Here is a 19,860-nt window from a genome sequence, read left to right on the forward strand (position 1 = left end):
TTCCTTCTTATAGAACCAGATTTCTAGCTGATATTTTCCTTCGTCATTTAGAATTTCTTTCAGCATTTCCCATAAAGCAACTCTACTGAGGACAAATTCTTTCACCTTTTATCTAGTTAAAGATATCATAGTTTCACCTTCATTTTTGAAAGATGTTTCTGCTTAATATGGAATTTTGAAATTACTTTAATATTTTTCCTTTATGCATTTAAAAATGTAATTCCACTCTTTCCTGTCCTTCATTTTTTTCTGATGAGAAGTCACCTGGAATTCTTCTCATTGCTTCCCTATTCTCTTGTATGTATTGTTTCTGTTTTCTCTGACAGCTTTCAAGCTTATCTTTGGTTTTTAGCAGTTTTTTTTTTAGCATATCTAGTTTTCTTTTCTTATGTATCTTGCTTGAAGTTATCTGAGCTTCTCAGATATTTCATTTTTAGTTATATTCAATGCATTCTAGGCTTTAAATTCCCCGATGGTAAACTTCCCCTGCCTTGTATTTAGTATAAGGCCTGGAGCCAAACATCTCGTCTCAGTTCTTCTGCCACCCACTTAGACTCCTGTGGACCCTACATGCCTACAACAGAGAGGGAATCCCTCTTAGTGCTGCCACGCCTCCTTCAGCAGTGCACTGCTCTTATCTGGGTCTAGGTCATGGCCTAATTCTCCATGATTACCCTCACATTGAGGCAGGCCCTACGTTCCTGTCTTGGTGAGGTTTTCTCTCAGTGCTCCTGCCTCTCTTCACATTGGATGGTCACCCCATTACTAGGAGTAAGACCTGGTGGGCAGGAAAGCTTTTGTACACAGTACCTGTGTGCTGCACCTCAGAAGGTTTCACACTTAGCTCTCCTGCCCTTTTCTTTGTGGCAGACAACTTGTGTTGGGGTATGGGAGGTTTTCTATTGTGTCTGCTGATCTACCCTCAAACTGAGGCAGTCCTTTTAGTTCATTAATTTACCTTGCAACCTGGAGTATCCAGTAATCAAAAAATAAAATATTCCGTAGAATATTTATTTGCTTGTTCTTATTGTTTAGGTGGGAGAAATGTTTCTTGTAACTTTCGATATCCTAGCAGAAGCAGAAACTCCCAATTGGGTTATATCTTTAACTCTTGCTTAGATTTGGTTCTCCCAGAAACAAATGTTAAGAAAAGGATATGGTTCAAGAATGGTTTTTTTGGGGGGTGGCAGGGAGTGATCTCAGGAACCCTGATAAAGTAGTGGGATCAGAGACAGGGAAGAGAAGGAAACTTAGTGTGTTAATAAGCAACTATGGTACAATCTCACTGGGGACTTCTGGAAGACGATGGAAATAGCCAGAGTGAGGAAGCTGTGTAAGTATTCACCACCTCCCATCTGTAATTGATTAGTTGTCCTGCCTGTAGGTGAAGTCTATGCCAGATTTAAAAAGACAGAGAATCTCACAGGTGCAGCAGAAAGTTGTTAACACAAGGGAAAGATAGAGGGCACAGCCGTATTTGTTATAAACACTCTCTGTGACTGTCATGATGTCTCAGGCATATTGCTGTACTAGAGCCTGATGTTCCTGAAGGGTGGTTCATACCTGATTTCTCTTTGTAGTGTCTCAGCATGGGGAAGAGTCCGGAGACAATCTATCAGTATTTATTAAATGAGAAATGCACTTTATAAAGTATCAATATGTAGAATTCTGATTAGCTCTTCTTTATTTCCTATTCTCTTCCCAAACAAACTGAGGAGTCAGATAGTGTAGTTTATTCTCTTCACTGCCAAAAAAAAAAGTTAAACTTACCAGAAAGTTTAGGCTTAAAAAAAAAATTGATTTGCCTATCTCATTTAAATATGTGATAATTTAATTTTCAAGCCTGAACTTTAAAAGATATTTTCCGTTACTTGCAGCCAACCATGATAAGGCGTCCACCAACAGTTGTTTGCTACATTTGTGGTCGTGAATATGGAACAAAATCAATTGCGATCCATGAACCACAATGTCTGAAAAAATGGCATAACGAAAACAACTTATTGCCTAAAGAGTTAAGGAGACCAGAACCAAAAAAACCGGAAGTCAGGACCATAACTGGTAAGTTTGTGGGGGAAAAGAATTTGCACGTTGAAGAGACTTTTTTCTCTAAACCTAAAAGTAGTGGTACTCTTTTCTTACTTGTTCAAACAACTGAAATCAGCAACGTGCACTGCCTTGTCTATAGCCAAATACAACAAATGGTTCCAGAATGTCTGCTCAAAGTGTTGTCTTCAGATGCTGAGACAAAAAGATACTGCATCTTGGCATATTGTACAAGAAGAGGGACTCACTGGAATTTACTCTATTTCTCAGATATTACTTTCATATAGTATCAAAAAAACTACTTAAAAAACACGAAGCTTAAAAAAACCTTTGAGCACAGCTGGAAACCTGTTTTCCAATATGACTGTGTCTTAGTTTTCATAAAGCAGGGCTACTAAAGAGAAATACTTACAGGGTCCACCAGTTGGGTTATACAATTGCATAAATTCATCCATGTGTGAAAAAAGGGAAAGTGGGGGCTATGAGGAGCTGGAGAACACCACCTGTCCTTAAAAGGACAGTGGCCACCCCGTTCCAGCTGATGTCATCATTAAGAAATTTAGCCTTAAGTTTACCGTGAGGATATTTTTCAGTAATAGAAAAGAACCTGGAAATCTTGACGTCTATACGAAATATCCAGATTTTGGTAAATTTGCAATTAATAGTCTGTAAAGCACTGCACAAGCCCTATGAAGCTGGAACATCGAAAACTGCCGTGTGTGGCCTCCTGTGGAGCCTTATGCTTACTCATGTAGGATGAGATGAAGTAGTACAGAGAATGTTTGCCCTGCAAACTCAGATATCGTGTTTCTACCCTTGTCATTTTCTCCAGTCGATCCCCTGATTCTCCTCAAAGGAAAACCATTCTTGGTTTTAAGAGAAGTATCATTCGATTAATTGATTCTCTTTAGGTAACCATAGATTTATACATCCAGAAGGTCCTTGGAGGTCATTTAGTATCAATTTGCCCAAAACACTCTTGTTAGAGATAGACCCAAAAAGAGTTTTTTTTAAACAACCTTTAGAGTGGATTCTAGATTGTCATGATCAAGTTCTAGAGGCTGCTGGAACCTAACTCTTCACAGTCCTTGCCAAAAAGAGGACCCTGCATGCAAGTGGGAAAAAAAGCTCAGGATGAAAATATTCATCAATTGAATTTAGAGCATTTGCTCACAGAGCCTGTTTACCTCTTTGAAACACTTCTTCCCAGCATTTCTCATTTGGTGTCAAAAATATGTTCCCTTCACTTCTTATCTTTATCACTTTCTCTGCTTGACCACAATTACCACAGTTATAGAAGAGGTGAGAGAAATAACTGTTTTGAAAGCCCTGAAGTGTTCACTCTTCTGTTATTGGTGACAGGTGGATAAGGCAAGTCCCATAATTGCACTTTCCTGCAGTTTTCCTCTAGGTGCCATACTATTGTTATTTCTGAAGGTACCCTTCCTTTCTAGGCAAAGAGAATTCCCATTCCCCTTTCCATCCCATGGACTTACAATAGTCATAGAGTTCCAATAACTCTTTCCCTAGATCCAAAGTCCAAATCCTAAAATGTTTAGAAATGTGATAAATCATCTTCAAGTGAGAATCAGTGAAAACTCTGGAGTTTTTGAGTCCATATTAAAAAATTCATATGAGTAAGGAGAAAGTCAGTGCCATTCTTTTTTCAGCTGTTTTTAAAGCACTCAAAATATACATTCCTATCCTACATACTAAGTAATACTTGCTTTATCCAATGGAGAAATTTTAGGTTGTACTGTTGTGCTGAAGTTTAATTTCCCATGGAGGAAAAAAAAAAAAAGAATACTAGTAGACTTGTTAAAGAATCTAAGGTTTGCTATGGTTGTGTGAGCCATTAGATAGAAGTTATATGAGAACTGGCTGAGCTTTAGTGAAGAAATACATGCTGTGAAAATAATTTTTGTTTAAACTTTGTGATATATTTTTGAGTGCCTGGCTACATTTTGTGGGACATATCTTGGGCAATTTTAAGACATAGTTAATTTAATATGCTGAAGCCATTCTATTTAAATAAGGTTTATTAAAGCTAAAGTTCACAGTGTTTCTCTAAAATAAAGCCATATGCCTTTTTTCCAATGCTCTGCCAATGAAGATTGTACATTTCTCAGCTGTCTTCCTTGTTTTCTTAAGGACACTTCTTTTCATCAGATTAACTATTCTGTTTGCATTCTTCATTTTAATTACTTAAAGAATTTCTGAGTTTATGGCCATAAAGAGATGATAAATTTTTAGGATATAATTCATCTTAAATTCACTCTCAACTGTCAGTTTTGGCCTCTAAAAACATTCCACTGAAGGATTACAGAAGAGGCAAATACAAATACATTTTCTTTTTCTTTTGTTAGCTTATATTTAGAATGAACTGAAAGAAAGCCAAAAGTTATATTTGCAAGATAATAATGTATAAGCAAAGATGTTAATAATTAGTGAAGAATGCATATCACAACACATAAAACAATATCTTTCCGTTTTTAAAGCTGAGGACTGAAAAGCCTCTGGTTCATAGCTAACTGTTCTCAACACTTAAAAGAGTGAGCAGCACATTTTTTTTTCTTTTTTGGCAAAAGTAATAGATTTGTTTAAAAGCCTCAGTCAACAGGTATTTCCTGAAAATATTTTCCATAAAAAGTAGAGCATGGTTCTCCAAAATGAAAACTGATCCATTTTCCCATTTTCTTTTTTTCTTTCTTTCTTCTTCTTCTTCTTCTTTTTTTTTTTTTTCTTCTGTTTTTCTTTAACTTTTCAGCCAAGGGTTTCTATGATCTCGATGCCTTAAATGAAGCCGCTTGGACAAGTGCCCAGAGCCAGTTGGTTCCCTGTTATATTTGCGGGCGTACCTTCCTGCCAGACAGACTGATTGTTCACCAACGATCCTGTAAACCAAAAGTCGCCAAGTAAAGCCTTTTCTCCCTACGAAAGAGTTACAGGAATTACATCCTTTTTGAAAAAGCTGGGCTATGGTAGGGAAGCAAAAAAAAGGAGGGAAGGAGAGGAAACAAGCAAAACTGGAATTAACCAAAGGCCGTGGAGCATGGGTGCTTTGGTGGCCTGGCATGACCACTATGTCACTGCTTTTAACGAGCAGCTTTGTGCGTGTGTCTAGACACACCACGGGCCTCGCCTGTCACACGGTTGTCGGGGAGAATCACACGTGGTCGTGCCTCATCAGAGCTGGCATTTTTAATCTCCAGGAAATTTCAGAGCTGATTGCTGCCATTTTTCTTCTGGTCTGTTTTCCCAAACAAGATCTTGAGCCTCACAATTAGGACTTATTATTCACTGAACAGAGGCGTGGTGGTGGGTGGTGACTTCAGGCAACTCTTTGGTCTGGAGAAAAACTGGATTCCCTCCCATCCCTGTGCTTTCTGAAATAACGTGCCACTCCCTGCTTTTTCTGATCCAGGGAAATGTTTTTAATTGAGTTAGTGCCTGGGAATCATCTTTGCTCCATAAAATGATTCAACGGGAGGGACGTATAAAAAAGAGCACAGGGCCTAAAGTACTGGGACCATACCTAACACGTACTCCCTTACCAACAGCGACAAATGCTACAAGGAAACTTGAGCATCAGTGCCAGTGTCATATGCTGGGAGTTTGGTGGGATGTGATTCGTCAGATGGGTGGAGGCTAGCTCCCTCCTCCTATAGAGGAAGTCCAGCAGGAGTTCTCTTTGCCCTCCTCGGGGCTTATAGGTGCTTTATTGTTGAGGTCTAAAGACTGCCAGGAAGTTCTTGGTCTCCCCACCCAAGGCCCCTGCACAATAAGTGGGTTGTGCAGCTGCTCTGGCTTTGAGAGTCCTTGAATGTGTATTCAGAGAGGCGGGGCTCTCCTGGGAAGAGGCCAGGGCCAGGGAGGTTCTCTGCCCAGGAAATTCTGCTCCCCCAGGCAGCGCTGCTTTGCCTGGGCTCCTAGCAGTTTTGCTTGAGATTTTTGTTCACTTTATGGCTGAATTTCAGGCCCATTCTGGACCCATCAGGTTCCTGCAAGCCTTGCATTCATGACCTTACACAGCACAGTTAACTCCAAATTATGCAAGCAGATTTATTTCACCTGGTAATTTTGTCATATATCTGCATATTATAAAAGGTTAGGCTACAATAATCATGCTAATTATTCTGTTTTTCCTTCCTGTTCCAAAGGGAGCAAGAGATGAACTTTTTAAATAGCCTTTTATATATCCCCCAATAAGCATCTTGTAAAAGACATAGCCTTTAATGACATATAGTTGATGGGTTAGTTCTTTTGTCATTAACAAAATGACAATAACCTCTCATATGCAATGAGTGCACTGTGAGTCAGGCACTGGGCTTAGTGCTTCCTATTTATCACTTTATGTAAATCTCACATCAATCTACAAGTAGATATTATCCATACTTTACACATGAGGAAACTGATAGACTAAAATAGTTAACTGAAGGCCACACTGAACTTGAGTTCAGGATTGGAGTAAGAAAACAGATTGGTGACTGTTGGACTTCCAAACCCACAACCTTATTCCCTGCCTTTTGTGCTAGATATCATCCTTAATAAGGTTAACTACTTCGAGACCAATGATCCAACAAACGTTTAGTAACCAAGGCAAATGGGAATTTTAGCATGATTTCAGTTTGACTCCTGGTCCGGGTTTATCTATATCTGGGCTAAAAACAAACGTTTGGACTGCATTGTATTTCAGAAGCTGCTACTGCATTCTATAATGTTTGGAAGTCCAAATAGTGAGGGAAAGAAAGAAGTTCTGGCTTTGACTTTGGAAATGAGTGGCTGTTTGTGGTCATAAAGAGAGATTCTTGGGTGCTTTGCTTTCAAAGCAGGAGAAAAACAAAGCAACTTTATCTGTAGGGGTTATTAAATCTGGGTTCTTAAAGTGGTTAAATAGTTCTTTAAGAATCACCTCCAGGAGTTCCCGTCGTGGCGCAGTGGTTAGCGAATCCGACTAGGAACCATGAGGTTGCGGGTTCGGTCCCTGCCCTTGCTCAGTGGGTTAATGATCCGGCGTTGCCGTGAGCTGTGGTGTAGGTTGCAGATGCGGCTCGGATCCCGCGTTGCTGTGGCTCTGGCGTAGGCTTGGCAGCTACAGCTCCGATTCGACCCCTAGCCTGGGAACCTCCATATGCCGCGGGAGCGGCCCAAGAAATAGCAACAACAACAACAACAACAACAACAAAAAAAAAGACAAAAAAAAAAAAAAACAAAAAGAATCACCTCCACAGGGAACAGCTTGAGATACATCAAGGTGCTGGCGGTGGGGATTTCTCTCCCACTTCCATCTCAGCCAACAAATCTCGAGCAAGCTCGGTTACAGTGACATCAACCCAAGGGTTCCCATCTATCATCAAGGCAAGTCATCAAAATCTCGCCATGAACAGGAAAGAGCTTACCTGCTCTCTGCCAACCACCGTCCCCATAATCTGTTTACATCCATGCAGATATTTGCACTCTAAAAATAATAATACTAATTTATTCAGCAATGTTTGGCACATCCTGGCCATGGTTCCTATAGACTGTCTCCTCGGTGATGAAGAGCAGACCCCAGATGAAGGTACTTGGAGCTCAGACCCTCGCTCACACAGTTACAGGTCTGGGATGTAATGTTATTGCAGGCATCGGCAGCAATGTAATTCTCTCTCTCTCTGCTCTGTCAACTGGTGCTGCATGATCTTCGGTTGAGTTTCCTTCTAGCTGTGGTTATGAGAAGCATTCCAAGATTTCTTGCTGCTCATTTGTACATTGAATTCACATCAAAGTTGCAGGGCATGTACGATCACAAGGGATCATTGGAGACAGAGCAGGCCTGTCCTCATAAGGGGTGTGGAGAGGAAGACTCTCCTCCTATGAGTAAGCAGGGACATCTCTCACAGCTGTGTGGGAGCTTCTCAGGTGGCCTTGGAAGTATTTACAAGTGGGGTCCCAGTATCTCTAAGGATGACTCCCAGGTGACACTGTTTCAGCCTGGGGAACATGAGCCTGAATCTCTACACAAAAAAAGATGCTGCTACAGGGAGTTCCTATTGTGGCTTGGTGGTAATGAACCTGACTAGTGTCCATGAGGTTTTGCTCATGGATTCGACCCCTGGTCTTGCTCGGTGGGTTAAGGATCCGGCATTGCCTTGAGCTGTGGTGTAGATTGAAGACTTGGCTCAGATCTTGAGTTGTTGTGGTGGTGGTGTAGACCGGCAGCTAGAGCACTGATTGGACCCCTAGCCTGGGAACTTCTGTATGCCGTGGGTGCAGCCCTTAAAAACAGAACAAAACAAAACAAGAAGCTGCTACTCAGGGAACTATATCTAGTCACTTATGATATGGAGCATGATGGAGGATAATGTGAAAAAAAGAATATATATGTATGTGACTGGATCACTTTGCTGTACAGTAGAAGATTGACAGAACACTATAAACCAACTATGATCAAAACATAAAAATCATTAAAAAGAAGAAGCTGCTACTGACAAGCAGACCCATTTGTGAGCAGGAAAGAGAAAGAAGGCAGACATACAGAGTGGTCCACCTCTGAAAACCTGCAAACAGCTCTTTGTCTCTCTGCACATATCTGCTCCTGACATTAGCAGCATTTCTTTTTTTACACCTCTGTCTATACCAACTCATATGGCTTTAATGCCATACCAAGTCAGGACAGGAAGTTCAGCCCTTTCCTTCCCCAGTCCTGACCAGGCCTTTCCCTCCTCTGGCAATGGTCCACCTTCCTTTATCATTTATTATTTCTCTCCTGACTCTGTCTGGCCCACATGAACAGCTGTGCCTGTTTCTGCTGCCCTGCCCACTCTCTGCAAGCACCGTGGTCAGAGATGGAGACAAGGTTTTCCGGCACTTGTAAGAAACAGCACACACGAAACATGGTCAAGTTTCCAGCAGGGGCCAAATTGGGTGGTGTAGAGAGAATGTACACCAGGAAAAACACTGCTAATTTAGCAAAGAATGGTACACCTTTATGCTCAGTTCTTTTACATTTGTGTTATAAAAATATTCAATAGGTAACACTCAGACGGAAAAGTGTGATAAAGTCTTATGTTCTCTATACCAAGGCTAACTTAGTTCTTAAAACCCCCCACAAGGTTGAATTTGAATGGTACAAGCTTCAACTACTATTCTTTTTGGGTATAAGAGGAAGGTGGCAGGAAGAGGTGCTGGGAGCACAAGAATCCAGAGTATCTCTGATAACGCCTTTTTTTTTTTTTTTAATGGCCACACCTGTGTCATATGGCAGTTCCCAGGCTAGGGGTCAAACCAGAGCTGCAGCTGCTGGCCACGAGCATGGCCACAGTAACACCAGATCCAAGCCACATCTATGACCTACATAGCAGCTTGTGGCAACACCAGATTCTTAACCCACTGAGCGAGGCTAGGGATTGACCCTAAATCCCCATGGAGACTAGTTGGGTTTGTAACCTACTGAGCCACAATGGGAACCCTGATAATGCCTTTAATTTCTACTTCTGGAAACATGAGATGAAGCTAGCGTGGATATAAACCAACTGCAAGTAAAAAAATCAAACCTGTCCTAGGCTTCCTGGGGGCTAAATTCCAACACTGATTCACCCTGATGATGCTATAGACCAATAGTTTTGAGATAATATACTTCACTGACTCATGTGTTAGGCAAAATACTGGTCCCAAAGATGTCAATACCCTAGTCCTCCCAACTTACGAATATGTTACCTTACAGGGTAAAAGAGATCTTGCAGATGTGACTAAGGTTATGGACCTTTTAAAAAAAAAAAGTTAAAAAAAGAAAAAAAATTCTCTTGTGGTGTCGCAGGTTAAGGATCTGGTGTCACCACAGTGGCTCGGGTCACTGATGTATTGCAGGTTCGATCTCTGGCCCTGGAACTGCCTCATGCTACAGGTGTAGCATATATATATATATATATATATATATATATACTTTTAATGGGGAGGGTATCTTGGATTATCTGGTGCACCCAATATAATGATGAGCCCTTAACAGTGGAATGAGAAGAAAAAAGAATTCATGAGAAAGGTGGCAGCATAAGAAGGATTCAACACCCTCCTGCTTGTGTAAGGCCAGAAAGAAACCTCTTGGAGTTAAGGGCAGCCACAGCAGACAGCCAGCAAAGAAACTGGAACCTCAGTCCTAAAACCACAGGAACTGGATTCTGCCAACATCCTGAATGAACAAGGAAACAGATTCTCCCCTGGAGCCTCCAGAAAGGAATACAGCCCCACCAACAACTTGTTTTTCTTTGGTGAATCAGGGTTGAACTTCTGACCTACAGAAGTATAAGAAAATAAATGTGTGTTTTTAAGCCACCAAGTTTGTAGTGATTTGTTAGGGCAGCAACAGACAACTAATAAAAGAAGTATCTACAGACAGACCTCGGAGATATTCTGGGTTCAGTTCTAGATCACCTCAATAAAATGAATATCACAATAAAGCAAGTCACACAAAATTTTGGTTTCCTAGTGCACGTAAAAGTTAGGTCTACATTGAAGTCTGTAAGTGTGCGATAGTATTATGCCTAAAAAAGCAATGCAACACACCTTAATTTTAAAGTGCTTTATTGCTTAAAAAAAAAGGCAAAACAGTGAAAATAGTAACATCAAAGATAATTGATCACAGATCACCATAACATATAATAATAATGAAAAATTTGAAGTGGTTAATGAATTACCAAAATGTGATTCGGTAATTCACACAAGCATAAAATAAGCAAATGCTGTTGGAAAAATGGTACTGTAGACTTGCTTATTACAGGGTTGCCACAAAGTTTTAATTTGTAAAACAAAACAAAAACACAGCATCTGAGAAGTGCAATAAAGCAAAGCACAATACAACAAATTATGCCTGTATGTGGCCTAGGGTAGGACATAAAACCCTCCTATTGATCAGAGAAGTAGAGCACGCATATTCATACAGGCCAGTGGCCACCTTTGCTGCTTCTATCAGCCAGAGGGCACCATTACCAAAGTCTGTAGGGGCAGAGAGCCCAACAAAAGTGGTTCCAAGGTGTGCAACCTCTGAAATACATAGCTATTTCACAACATGTACAAATTCTGGATGCAGATTTTTAATGCAGTTTAATTATTTAATTTTAATGTCCTGTTAATATTTTAATCACTAAACTAATTTTGTCACATGTGCACACTTTTTTAAAAAAAATAATAAATGGACAAATGCAGTTGAATTATTTGGCAATTGACTTTCTGTGCCAATGACTCCATGACTTTGCCCTTCCCACATTTCTGTCCATTCCATGAACTGTGGAGAGGAAATAACTGCATAATCTGAAAGGGTAGACAGTAATTGGTATAGGGATCCCTAAATAAGGTTCTAACTGAAAAATATCAAAACACCCAAACACTGAAAGTGCAAACGTGAGTCAAACATATCTCATCATTCTCTGATGATCTTCACCAGGGCTTTCCTAAGGAGCTATGTGCAGATCTAAAAAGTAGGCTGGACCATCACATGTGCTTAAAGGGTAGGGGAAGGGCACCGAGCCAAATTATCAAGCAAAACATTTACTTTCAGGAGTTCCTGCTGTGGCTTGGCAGATTAAGAATCCCACTAGTATTCACAGGGATTTGGGTTCGATCGCTGGCCTCACTCAGTGAGTTAAGGATCTAGTGTTGCCTCAAGCTACAGTGTAGGTCACAGATGGAGCTTGGATCTAGAGTTGCCCTGTTTGTGGTATAGGCCAGCAGCTGCAGCTCAGTTTGTCAGCCACCTGACATTCACACTCAGGGGTTCATGGGAGCTAAGGGTTCATGGGAGATAAGAGTTGAATGAGCTATCTCTTTCAGGTGAAATTTTATTTTATTTATTTTTAGGGCCACACCTGTGGCATATGGACATTCCCAGGCTAGGGGTCCAATCAAAGCTGGAGCTGCCAGCCTACACCACAGCTACAGCAACGTCAAACCCGAGCTATGTCTGTGATCTACACGTCAGCTCACGGCAACCCCGGATCATTATCGCACGGAGCAAGGCCAGGGATCAAACCTGCACCCTCAAGGATACTGAACCACAAAGGGAACTCCAAAATGGTTATTTTAAAAGAAGTTTTTAAGAAGTATTCTGTCTCTATCCAGAGTAATGAAGTCCGCGTGGTGGAATTTTAGATACAATGTTGGAGTGGCAGTGAAGAGGGCATGGGGAAGAGCCTCTCCTTGGCCTTTAGGGACCCTCGTCACACCACACAGACCTCAGCTAACTCCACATCTGAGTAGAGACACCTCTGGCAGGGTTTCTTCTTAGAACTTATATTAAGGTAGTGTAAGTGGTATAGCAAATAGACCAAAAACCTAAGGACTTGAGTAAGACAGAAGCTTATTTCCTGCTTTTAAAGGAGCCCCAGGCAAGGGAAGAAATTATTGTGGCATCCTTCCTACAGTACATCATTCAGGGCCCCAGGTGGAGGAAGTCTCTGCCATTTTCAACTTGACACACAAGTTGCCCTGGGAGGTCCTCTCCTGTCAGCTCAGCTACAAGGAGAAAAGACTGTGAATTTACCCATTTGGCCTAGAAGAAGTGCTTATCTTTCCACTCGTATTTGTGCGCTAAATCTCAGCCACATGGCTGTACCTGAGTCCAAGGAGGTGTATGTAGACACTGTGTTCTCACTACAATAACAGGAGGAAGAGGTGACTAGGGACTGGGGGGAATAATTAGGAGTTTCTGCCGTGAGCTCAAACATAAATCTATTCCTGGCTTCCTGTTAAAATTGTTGTTTTCCCAAACTGACAATATTTGGGTCTAAACCCTAGAGAAGTGGTTCTTGCTATCAAGACAGACAATATTGGTAAATTAGGGCAGAAAAAAGATGAAACTTTAAAGTTGTAGCCATTTTCATATACCAGGAAGGAATACTTCATTCAGTATTTGAAGGAAAGATTCTACTTTCTTGTGTGTGTATTATTTTTTTGATATGCAAAGTTCAGTCCTGGTTGAGTCTCATAAGGGTCATTGGGGCAAGGAATAATATTGCAGGAGTTCCCATCTTGGCTCAATGGAAATGAATCTGACTAGTATCCATGAGGACCCAGGTTTGATCCCAGGCTTTGCTGAGCAGGTTAAGGATCCAGCGTTGCCTTGAGCTATGGTGTAGGTCACAGATGTGGCTCAGATCTGGGGTTGCTGTGGCTGTGGCATAGGCCAGCAGCTACAGCTCTGATTTGACTCCTAGCCTGAGAACTTCCATATGCCGCAGGTGCAGCCCTAAAAAGACAAAAAAAATACATATCGCAAAAGATTGTGAATGCCATGTTTATAGTGTATAGAACTTCAACTTTGAGGGATCATTATTAGGTTAACTGGTTTTTCATGCTCTGGTTGGAGTTTGACAGAAAAGAAATTGGAGTTTGGGGTTCAGAACTAGGTCAAGGGGAATTCCTACCTATGTGAGGAACTGAAATCACAGCAACAGGCCAGCAAGACGGCAGATAGGGGGCGCCCTACATTGGGACAAGGGTGGTGACCTTAGGAGCAACAGCACTGTTGCTGAATTTTAAATGTCCTTTCTCTTTCTCTTTTTCTAATTCTAATTCTGTACGTTATCTTCAAGTCTTCACTTTGCCTTGTTGTAACCTGGGCTGCAGTGTGGAGTGGAGTTCAGAAAGAAAGGGAGCCGATGTCTGCATATGGACAACCAGACCAAAGAAGCCCTTGAAACTGCAGGGCGCGTGCCCAGGCAGCAGCTAGGAACAACGGATGGTGAGCAATAGCCAAAGCAGGTGCGCAGTCCGCAGTAATCCTCAGAATCACCTGAGGAGAGGCCTGGGATTCCTGACGTCATCTACTAGCGACTTAGATCCTGGTTATTTCAGCCCGCAAAGGGGTCTGCGACCCTGGAAGGCCAGTGTGTGTGGGTATGTGGTTCAACATGCTTCAGTAAAGCATCAGTGAGGAACACGACTGCAAGCAACTGTGACAAACGGAGGTGTACAGGCTCTCGCTCCTGCAGCCAAAGCAGATGGGAGAAAAGCCACTGCTATGAAGACCTCACAAGCAGAGGATGAACAGGTAGAGGTGGCAGGGGGCACTAAAAGACACCCCAGGGGAGAAACTCACAGAAACTGTCTACTCCAAGAATTATGCGGTCGGATATGTTTTCTTTCTACCCTAATTGGTTTATTTTCTTTGTTACTCCCTGGGGTTTGTCCACAGGACTTCCTGATAACTTGATAAGTCATGTTCCTTTGCCTTTATCTAGTGCATTTTCTGGACCACAGGTTCCTAACCAGTATGTCCACTGCTGATGTGCTAACATATTAATCCCTTTGGCACTCCAGGCCAGCCTGGCCTGTGGCTGAAAGCAGCCTGAGGGATTAACATTAGGTGTAATACCGACATCAGCATATACCAGGTGAAATGCGGTGGGAAGCTCTATGTCCTTTATGTTAATGCCTGATTTTGACCATGAGAAAGACCAGTGCAGAGCTTTTAGACCGCGGGTTCAACCTATAAAAGAAGTTACCAAGGTTCACGGTTGAGTTACTTGCTCTGGGTAAAACTGCTATTTCTCTTCCTCTTTTTATTTATTTGTTTATTTATTTAATTATTTATTTATTGTCTTTTTGCCTTTTTCTAGGGCCACTCCCGCAGCATATGGAGATTCCCAGGCTAGGGGTCGAATTGGAGCCGCAGCACTGGCCTACGCCAGAGCCACAGCAACACAGGATCCAAGCCGCGTCTGCGACCTACACCACAGATCACGGCAACGCCGGATCCTTAACCCACTGAGCAAGGTCAGGGACCGAACCTGCAACCTCATGGTTTCTAGTCGGATTCGCTAACCACTGTACCATGACGGGAACTCCTGTTTGTCTTCCTCTTTTTAAAACATGCTTCCTGCCTAGCTTCTGTCATCAGTGTGGTATTTTCCAGAGTGGAAGAACCAAGATCCAGAAGGTGGTAAAGCGTTAGCACAGAGGGTTAAAAGGAGACCCCATGTATAGCTGGGCAAACGGCAGGGGTCGGGAGGGGCTCAAGAGCAGGCGTGTTGTGCATGGAGTTTATCTGGGACAGGACCCTGCACAGCTACTCAGAGGACAGGCTGAGCAAGGAAGGTGAGGAGCGACGACACGGAAGAGATCAGGGTGGTTATCAAGTCATTCTTCCAAGCCCTCACCTTGAGGAAGGTGCAAAGCAAGTCTGAAAAGTTGATTTGTCTGTTTTGGTTGAGGAGGACACTGAACAGGATGACATCTAGAGGGAGAACGAGGGTGAGTGAACATAAAGTTTAGGAGGGGTATAAGTCTGCTTTTCCCATTTTGTCCCCACATTTGCCCTTTCCTCCTTTCCTTCCCTCACAGTATCCCCGTCTCTAGCCCCCAATTCCCTTTCTCCTCCTGAGCCGGCTCATTTCCACAGCTCTAGCAATGAGCTCGCTCCGCCAGAAGAGGGCAGCATTAGGAAGCAATGAGTAGGGACATTCTCCCCACACGCACAGGCAAGGGACCGCCAGGCAGAGTCAGGATCTGGTTTTCTGTTGATACCAGCAGCACACTCTGAAAGAAACATGACTATATCCCTAGTTCTATCAGGTGGCGCCTTCATCTCCCCTGCACCCCAGACGCTTAGGAAAAGTCATAAATATTGAAGGTATAGATACCAATTTGGCTTCCTAATGGGCCATCTTTTGGCCAATTTTCTGACAAAACTTACGCAGAATATAAGGATGCAATACCTAGATACTGTGAGTGATTCAAGCCAAGGCGCCACTTTGCTTAAAGTATGCCAGCTCCTATTTTGCAGATGGCAGGTATTCTGCCCATTTTTTTTTCCCCCAAGACATGTATTAGCTCTCTCAACATAAAATCTCTTAACACCTGCAAGGGACCACGTGCTGGCTGGACAACAGGGTGGCATGTAGACAAGCAGGTGGTGTAGATGGATGGTATGGGGTTGAAAGAAACGGGATTTTTGAAGAAGGAAGAGAAAATTTTAAAAAGGGAAAGCAATGCAGAGAACAGATGACATCTACCCCATTCCCCAAGCACTGTGGTCAGTGGGATATGAGACTGACGGTGCCCTCAAGGGGACAGCATAGATTTAGGGTAGGAAGAATTATTTTGAATATTTAAAAAAGAAAATTGGGAGTTCCCGTCGTGGCGCAGTGGTTAATGAATCCGACTAGGAACCATGAGGTTGCGGGTTCGGTCCCTGCCCTTGCTCAGTGGGTTAACGATCCGGCGTTGCCGTGAGCTGTGGTGTAGGTTGCAGACGCGGCTCGGATCCCGAGTTGCTGTGGCTCTGGCGTAGGCCGGTGGCTACAGCTCCGATTCAACCCCTAGCCTGGGAACCTCCATATGCTGCGGGAGCGGCCCAAGAAATAGCAACAACAACAACAACAACAACAAGACAAAAAAAAAAAAAAAAAAAAAAGAAAATTGGTAATACAGGCAAAAACAGTTCAATACATTGAGAGTTTCCATTGTGGCTCAGCAGTAACGAACCCAACTAATATCCGTGAGGACTCGGGTTTGATCCCTGGCCTTGCTCAGTGGGTTAAGGATACGGCATTGCTGTGAGCTGTGGTGTAGGTTGGAGATGTGGCTTGGATCCCAGGTCACTGTGCCTGTGGTGTAGGCCAGCAGCTACAGCTCCAATTCGACCCCTAGCCTGGGAACTTCCAGATGCTACTGATGTTGCCGTTAACAAGCAAAAAAAAAAAAAAAAAAAGTTCAATACAGATAAATTGCTGATAGCTGATTATTAGGCAATGAAGAAACGGTTTGGGCTAGGGAATATAGGTGGTCTCATGAAGGTATAAACCATGTATTCTGTGGAACCCACACTTAGAAGGCCCCTAGGCTTGATTAAATGTCTTGTTGTTAGAAGGAACTTAATACTAAGAAGGTCAAAAATAATTACCAATTTTTGTACAGGGGGCCCCCCATTTTCATTTTACTTTAGTCTCTGTAAATTATGTAGAAAGAGGTGGGGGATATGTCGAAGGCTGGGTAACGTCTAGGGAATTTACAGATCTGTCTGTGGATGAGAGTCTCCGGGGTACCCTGGAAAGCTGGAATTTCTGGTGGTGTTGAAAGTAAGCAGAGGTGTAATTCCCAGTGAGATGCTAATGAAATAGGGATGGCTGGAGAAGGTCAGTGCTCCAGGAGCACTTCTTGGCCCATGGATCTGGGAGATGGGTCGACCCTGGAGCACATGGGGCCTGATGCACAGTTGTTTCCTTTCTAGGCTGCAGTGTCAGGCGTGGTGGGCGAGTTAAGGGAGATTTGTGGGCCTCCTTTAAACCCCACTGTAAGTGGTGCTGTACTGGGACAAGAGGCGGCCCGCTGAACATGAGTGTGGTAAAATATGTTAGACTTTTCCACTTTTTATATTTGGCCTTTAATTCCTCTTAAATTTTATTGCTATATTGGGCATAATAGGGATCGAAATTTTTTCATCAGTGAAGTTTTTCTATGGCTTTATTAGTTTATTCTATATACAAATGGGTTTATTTTTTATGTTTCATTCTCTTCTACTGATCTAATGCTGGATCTTTGGAGTTCATTTGATATTATATCGCAAAGGTCTGCTTTAAAAAAAAAGGTTGCTCTTCTTTCTTCTAAATGAATTCTAGATTCAGGTGTGTTGAATAATATAAATAATTCTACTAGGATATTGATCTGTGTTGAATCAAACTAATGAATTCTTTTACGAAGAATTAGAATTTTTACAATATGCACTCTTTGTGTTTAAAATTGTAAATCTTCAATCCTGAATTCCATTCACACACCTATGCTAATTTTTTTTTTTTGCCAGTAACAATCGTTTTACATTTTTTTCTACTTGTTTTATGGAAACCTTGGCATCCCCTTTTTCACAGTCATGTGTTCTCAGATAACTCCAAAGGGCAGTAAATACACAGGGAGTTGAAAGTTTGAGAACAGTGAAACAGCACACTCAGAAATTTTCTAACTACTAGAAGCTTTTGTTCATTTCTTAAATACATGTTAAATTGAAATGTTTATTCTCTTAAGTGCTCTAGAAAAGAATTGGAAAGTTTTGCTTTAGACCCTGAAGATGTCCACATCAATAGTTACTATGTAATCAGATAGTTAAAATGCGAAGCCATATGAAATTAAATGCCAAACATGGGGGTTCCTGTGGTGGCTCAGAGTTAACGAACCTGAGTAGTATACATAAGGACGCAGATTCAGTTCCTGGCCTCAGTAAGTGGGTTAAGGATCTGGCATTGCCGTGAGCTGTGATGTAGGTCACAGATGCAGCTTGGATCTGGCATTTGCTGTGGCTGTCGTGTAGGCTGGCAGCTGCAGTTATGATTTGACCCCTAGCCTGGGAACTTCCATACGCTGTGGGTGCGGCCCTAAAAAAAGACAAAAAAAATGTCAAACATCATTGCAAATCAATATGAGTTGGAAAAGCGTTCCACATAACTCACTATATTTTTCCAGGAAACGAAAACCTTCAGCAATACTCAAACTTGTAAAATGAGGATATTCATAAAGAAGAAAATCATTTTTATTCAGCCATTTTATTTATTCCACTGACCAAGGCTAATCAAGGCATGTGATTAATAATATTTCCTTAAAATTGCATCCTGGGAAATGTTTTCACTTAAGTTTAATGAAAAACACTCGGAAGCAATTGAGTGCTGTGGCGACGTGGTTAGTTATTATCCTTGTTTATGAATCAGCATGAGTTTAAAGAGTAGTTGATGCTGACGGCTAAAGTTTTTATTTCTTTTTCATAACAATGTTCCATCCAAATTGAAACAGAGATTGACAAATGTCAGAGGGCATTTAGCCTGCAAAAGAAGCCAGAAGTTAGAGATCTGGAATCAGAGGTGGTAACACTGGATAGTCTGATGAAAACTGTGGAGCCCAGCAGGTGGCGATAGAGGCTCTTCTCGCCCTTCCTTGTGCAAGCATCTCAAGTTGTCCAGCTTCTTACCCCATCCTTGGGGCAAACCTAATTTCAGTTATCTTTGGTCTCCTGTTCTCAGGGAAACAAGAATAGGAGGAGTCAGGGTAGAATAGGAGGAATGAAAACTTGTATATAAATCTGAGCCCTTGGGAAGGATTTTGCTTTCCCAAGTCACCGAAGACTCCTATTCATAAAAAACATGTATGTTTCAATAACCTCTGTAAATGCTACCTCTGTAGGAATTTTTTTTTTTTTTTTTGGTGGGGTAGAGACAATAAAATTTTAATCATCAATAGTTTCAGTAAGGTTCTTGGCAGACTTTGGCATCGCTTATTAATTCAAAGGGAATTTATTGAAAGACTTAAACTACTAATAACTTATAAACAGCAGAAGTGTTTTCAAGCAGAGCACATTTAGAACTGAGATAATAACAAGAAGAATTTGAAAGACCAAAGGTTCCTTTTGTTATGTTAATGAGGTGACCTTTGGAAAGAGCCCAAGGTTGCCAGAAGCACTAAACATGTGATTAGAGGGTTGGAATTTTAAGCCCCACCCCTTGACCTCAGGGGGAGGACACAGGGCCACCTCCAGACTTAATCATCAGCAGCGGTCAATGATTTAATCAATCATGCTTATGTAAAGATGGATTTCAGAGAGCTTCCAAGTTGGTGAATGCATGGAGAAACCAGGAGAATGGTTTGCCTGGAAAGAGCAAATTAAGTCACATGGACCCTCCTTGAGTCCTCACCTGGCCAAGGCTTTCTGCCTCTTTTCCTGCTCTCTTTCTAACTAGTTCAAGCAGCCAAATAATGTAATGGAAGCTGAGATCGACACAGCACAGGCTTTATTCAATGGCGGAAGAATGGAGAAGCAGGAACTAAGTTCACAGATCAACTTCTGCCCCACATGGTGAGAGAGATTTA

The 19,860-nt window shown here is 42.0% G+C and overlaps 1 protein-coding gene across 7 annotated transcripts in view; it reads left to right on the top strand.

Annotated features, from left to right (window-relative positions):
* Positions 1–14,523, top strand: part of LOC100525452 (zinc finger protein 474) — a 150,354-nt gene extending 135,831 nt beyond the window's left edge. For 5 of the 7 annotated variants that reach the window (XR_014838638.1, XR_014838637.1, XM_085014371.1 and 2 more), the window contains 2 exons: positions 1,878–2,058; positions 4,811–4,982. Coding sequence is in view for 5 of the 7 variants with exons in the window: in XM_085014371.1 (XP_084870497.1) it covers positions 1,878–2,058; positions 4,811–4,962 (333 nt within the window). In the remaining 2 variants the exon portion in view is untranslated. Of the gene's footprint in view, positions 1–1,877; positions 2,059–4,810; positions 4,983–13,604 lie in introns of those variants that run through there. The other 2 variants (XM_085014368.1, XM_085014369.1) reach the window with 1 other exon arrangement.
* The last annotated feature ends 5,337 nt before the right edge of the window (positions 14,524–19,860 follow it).

Source organism: Sus scrofa, chromosome 2 (genome assembly GCF_054392235.1).
Source record: "Sus scrofa isolate SSC_HxYL_T2T_F1_AM1 chromosome 2, Sscrofa_HxYL_maternal_Yorkshire_Landrace_v2.0, whole genome shotgun sequence".
NCBI classification, from domain to species: Eukaryota; Metazoa; Chordata; class Mammalia; order Artiodactyla; family Suidae; genus Sus; species Sus scrofa.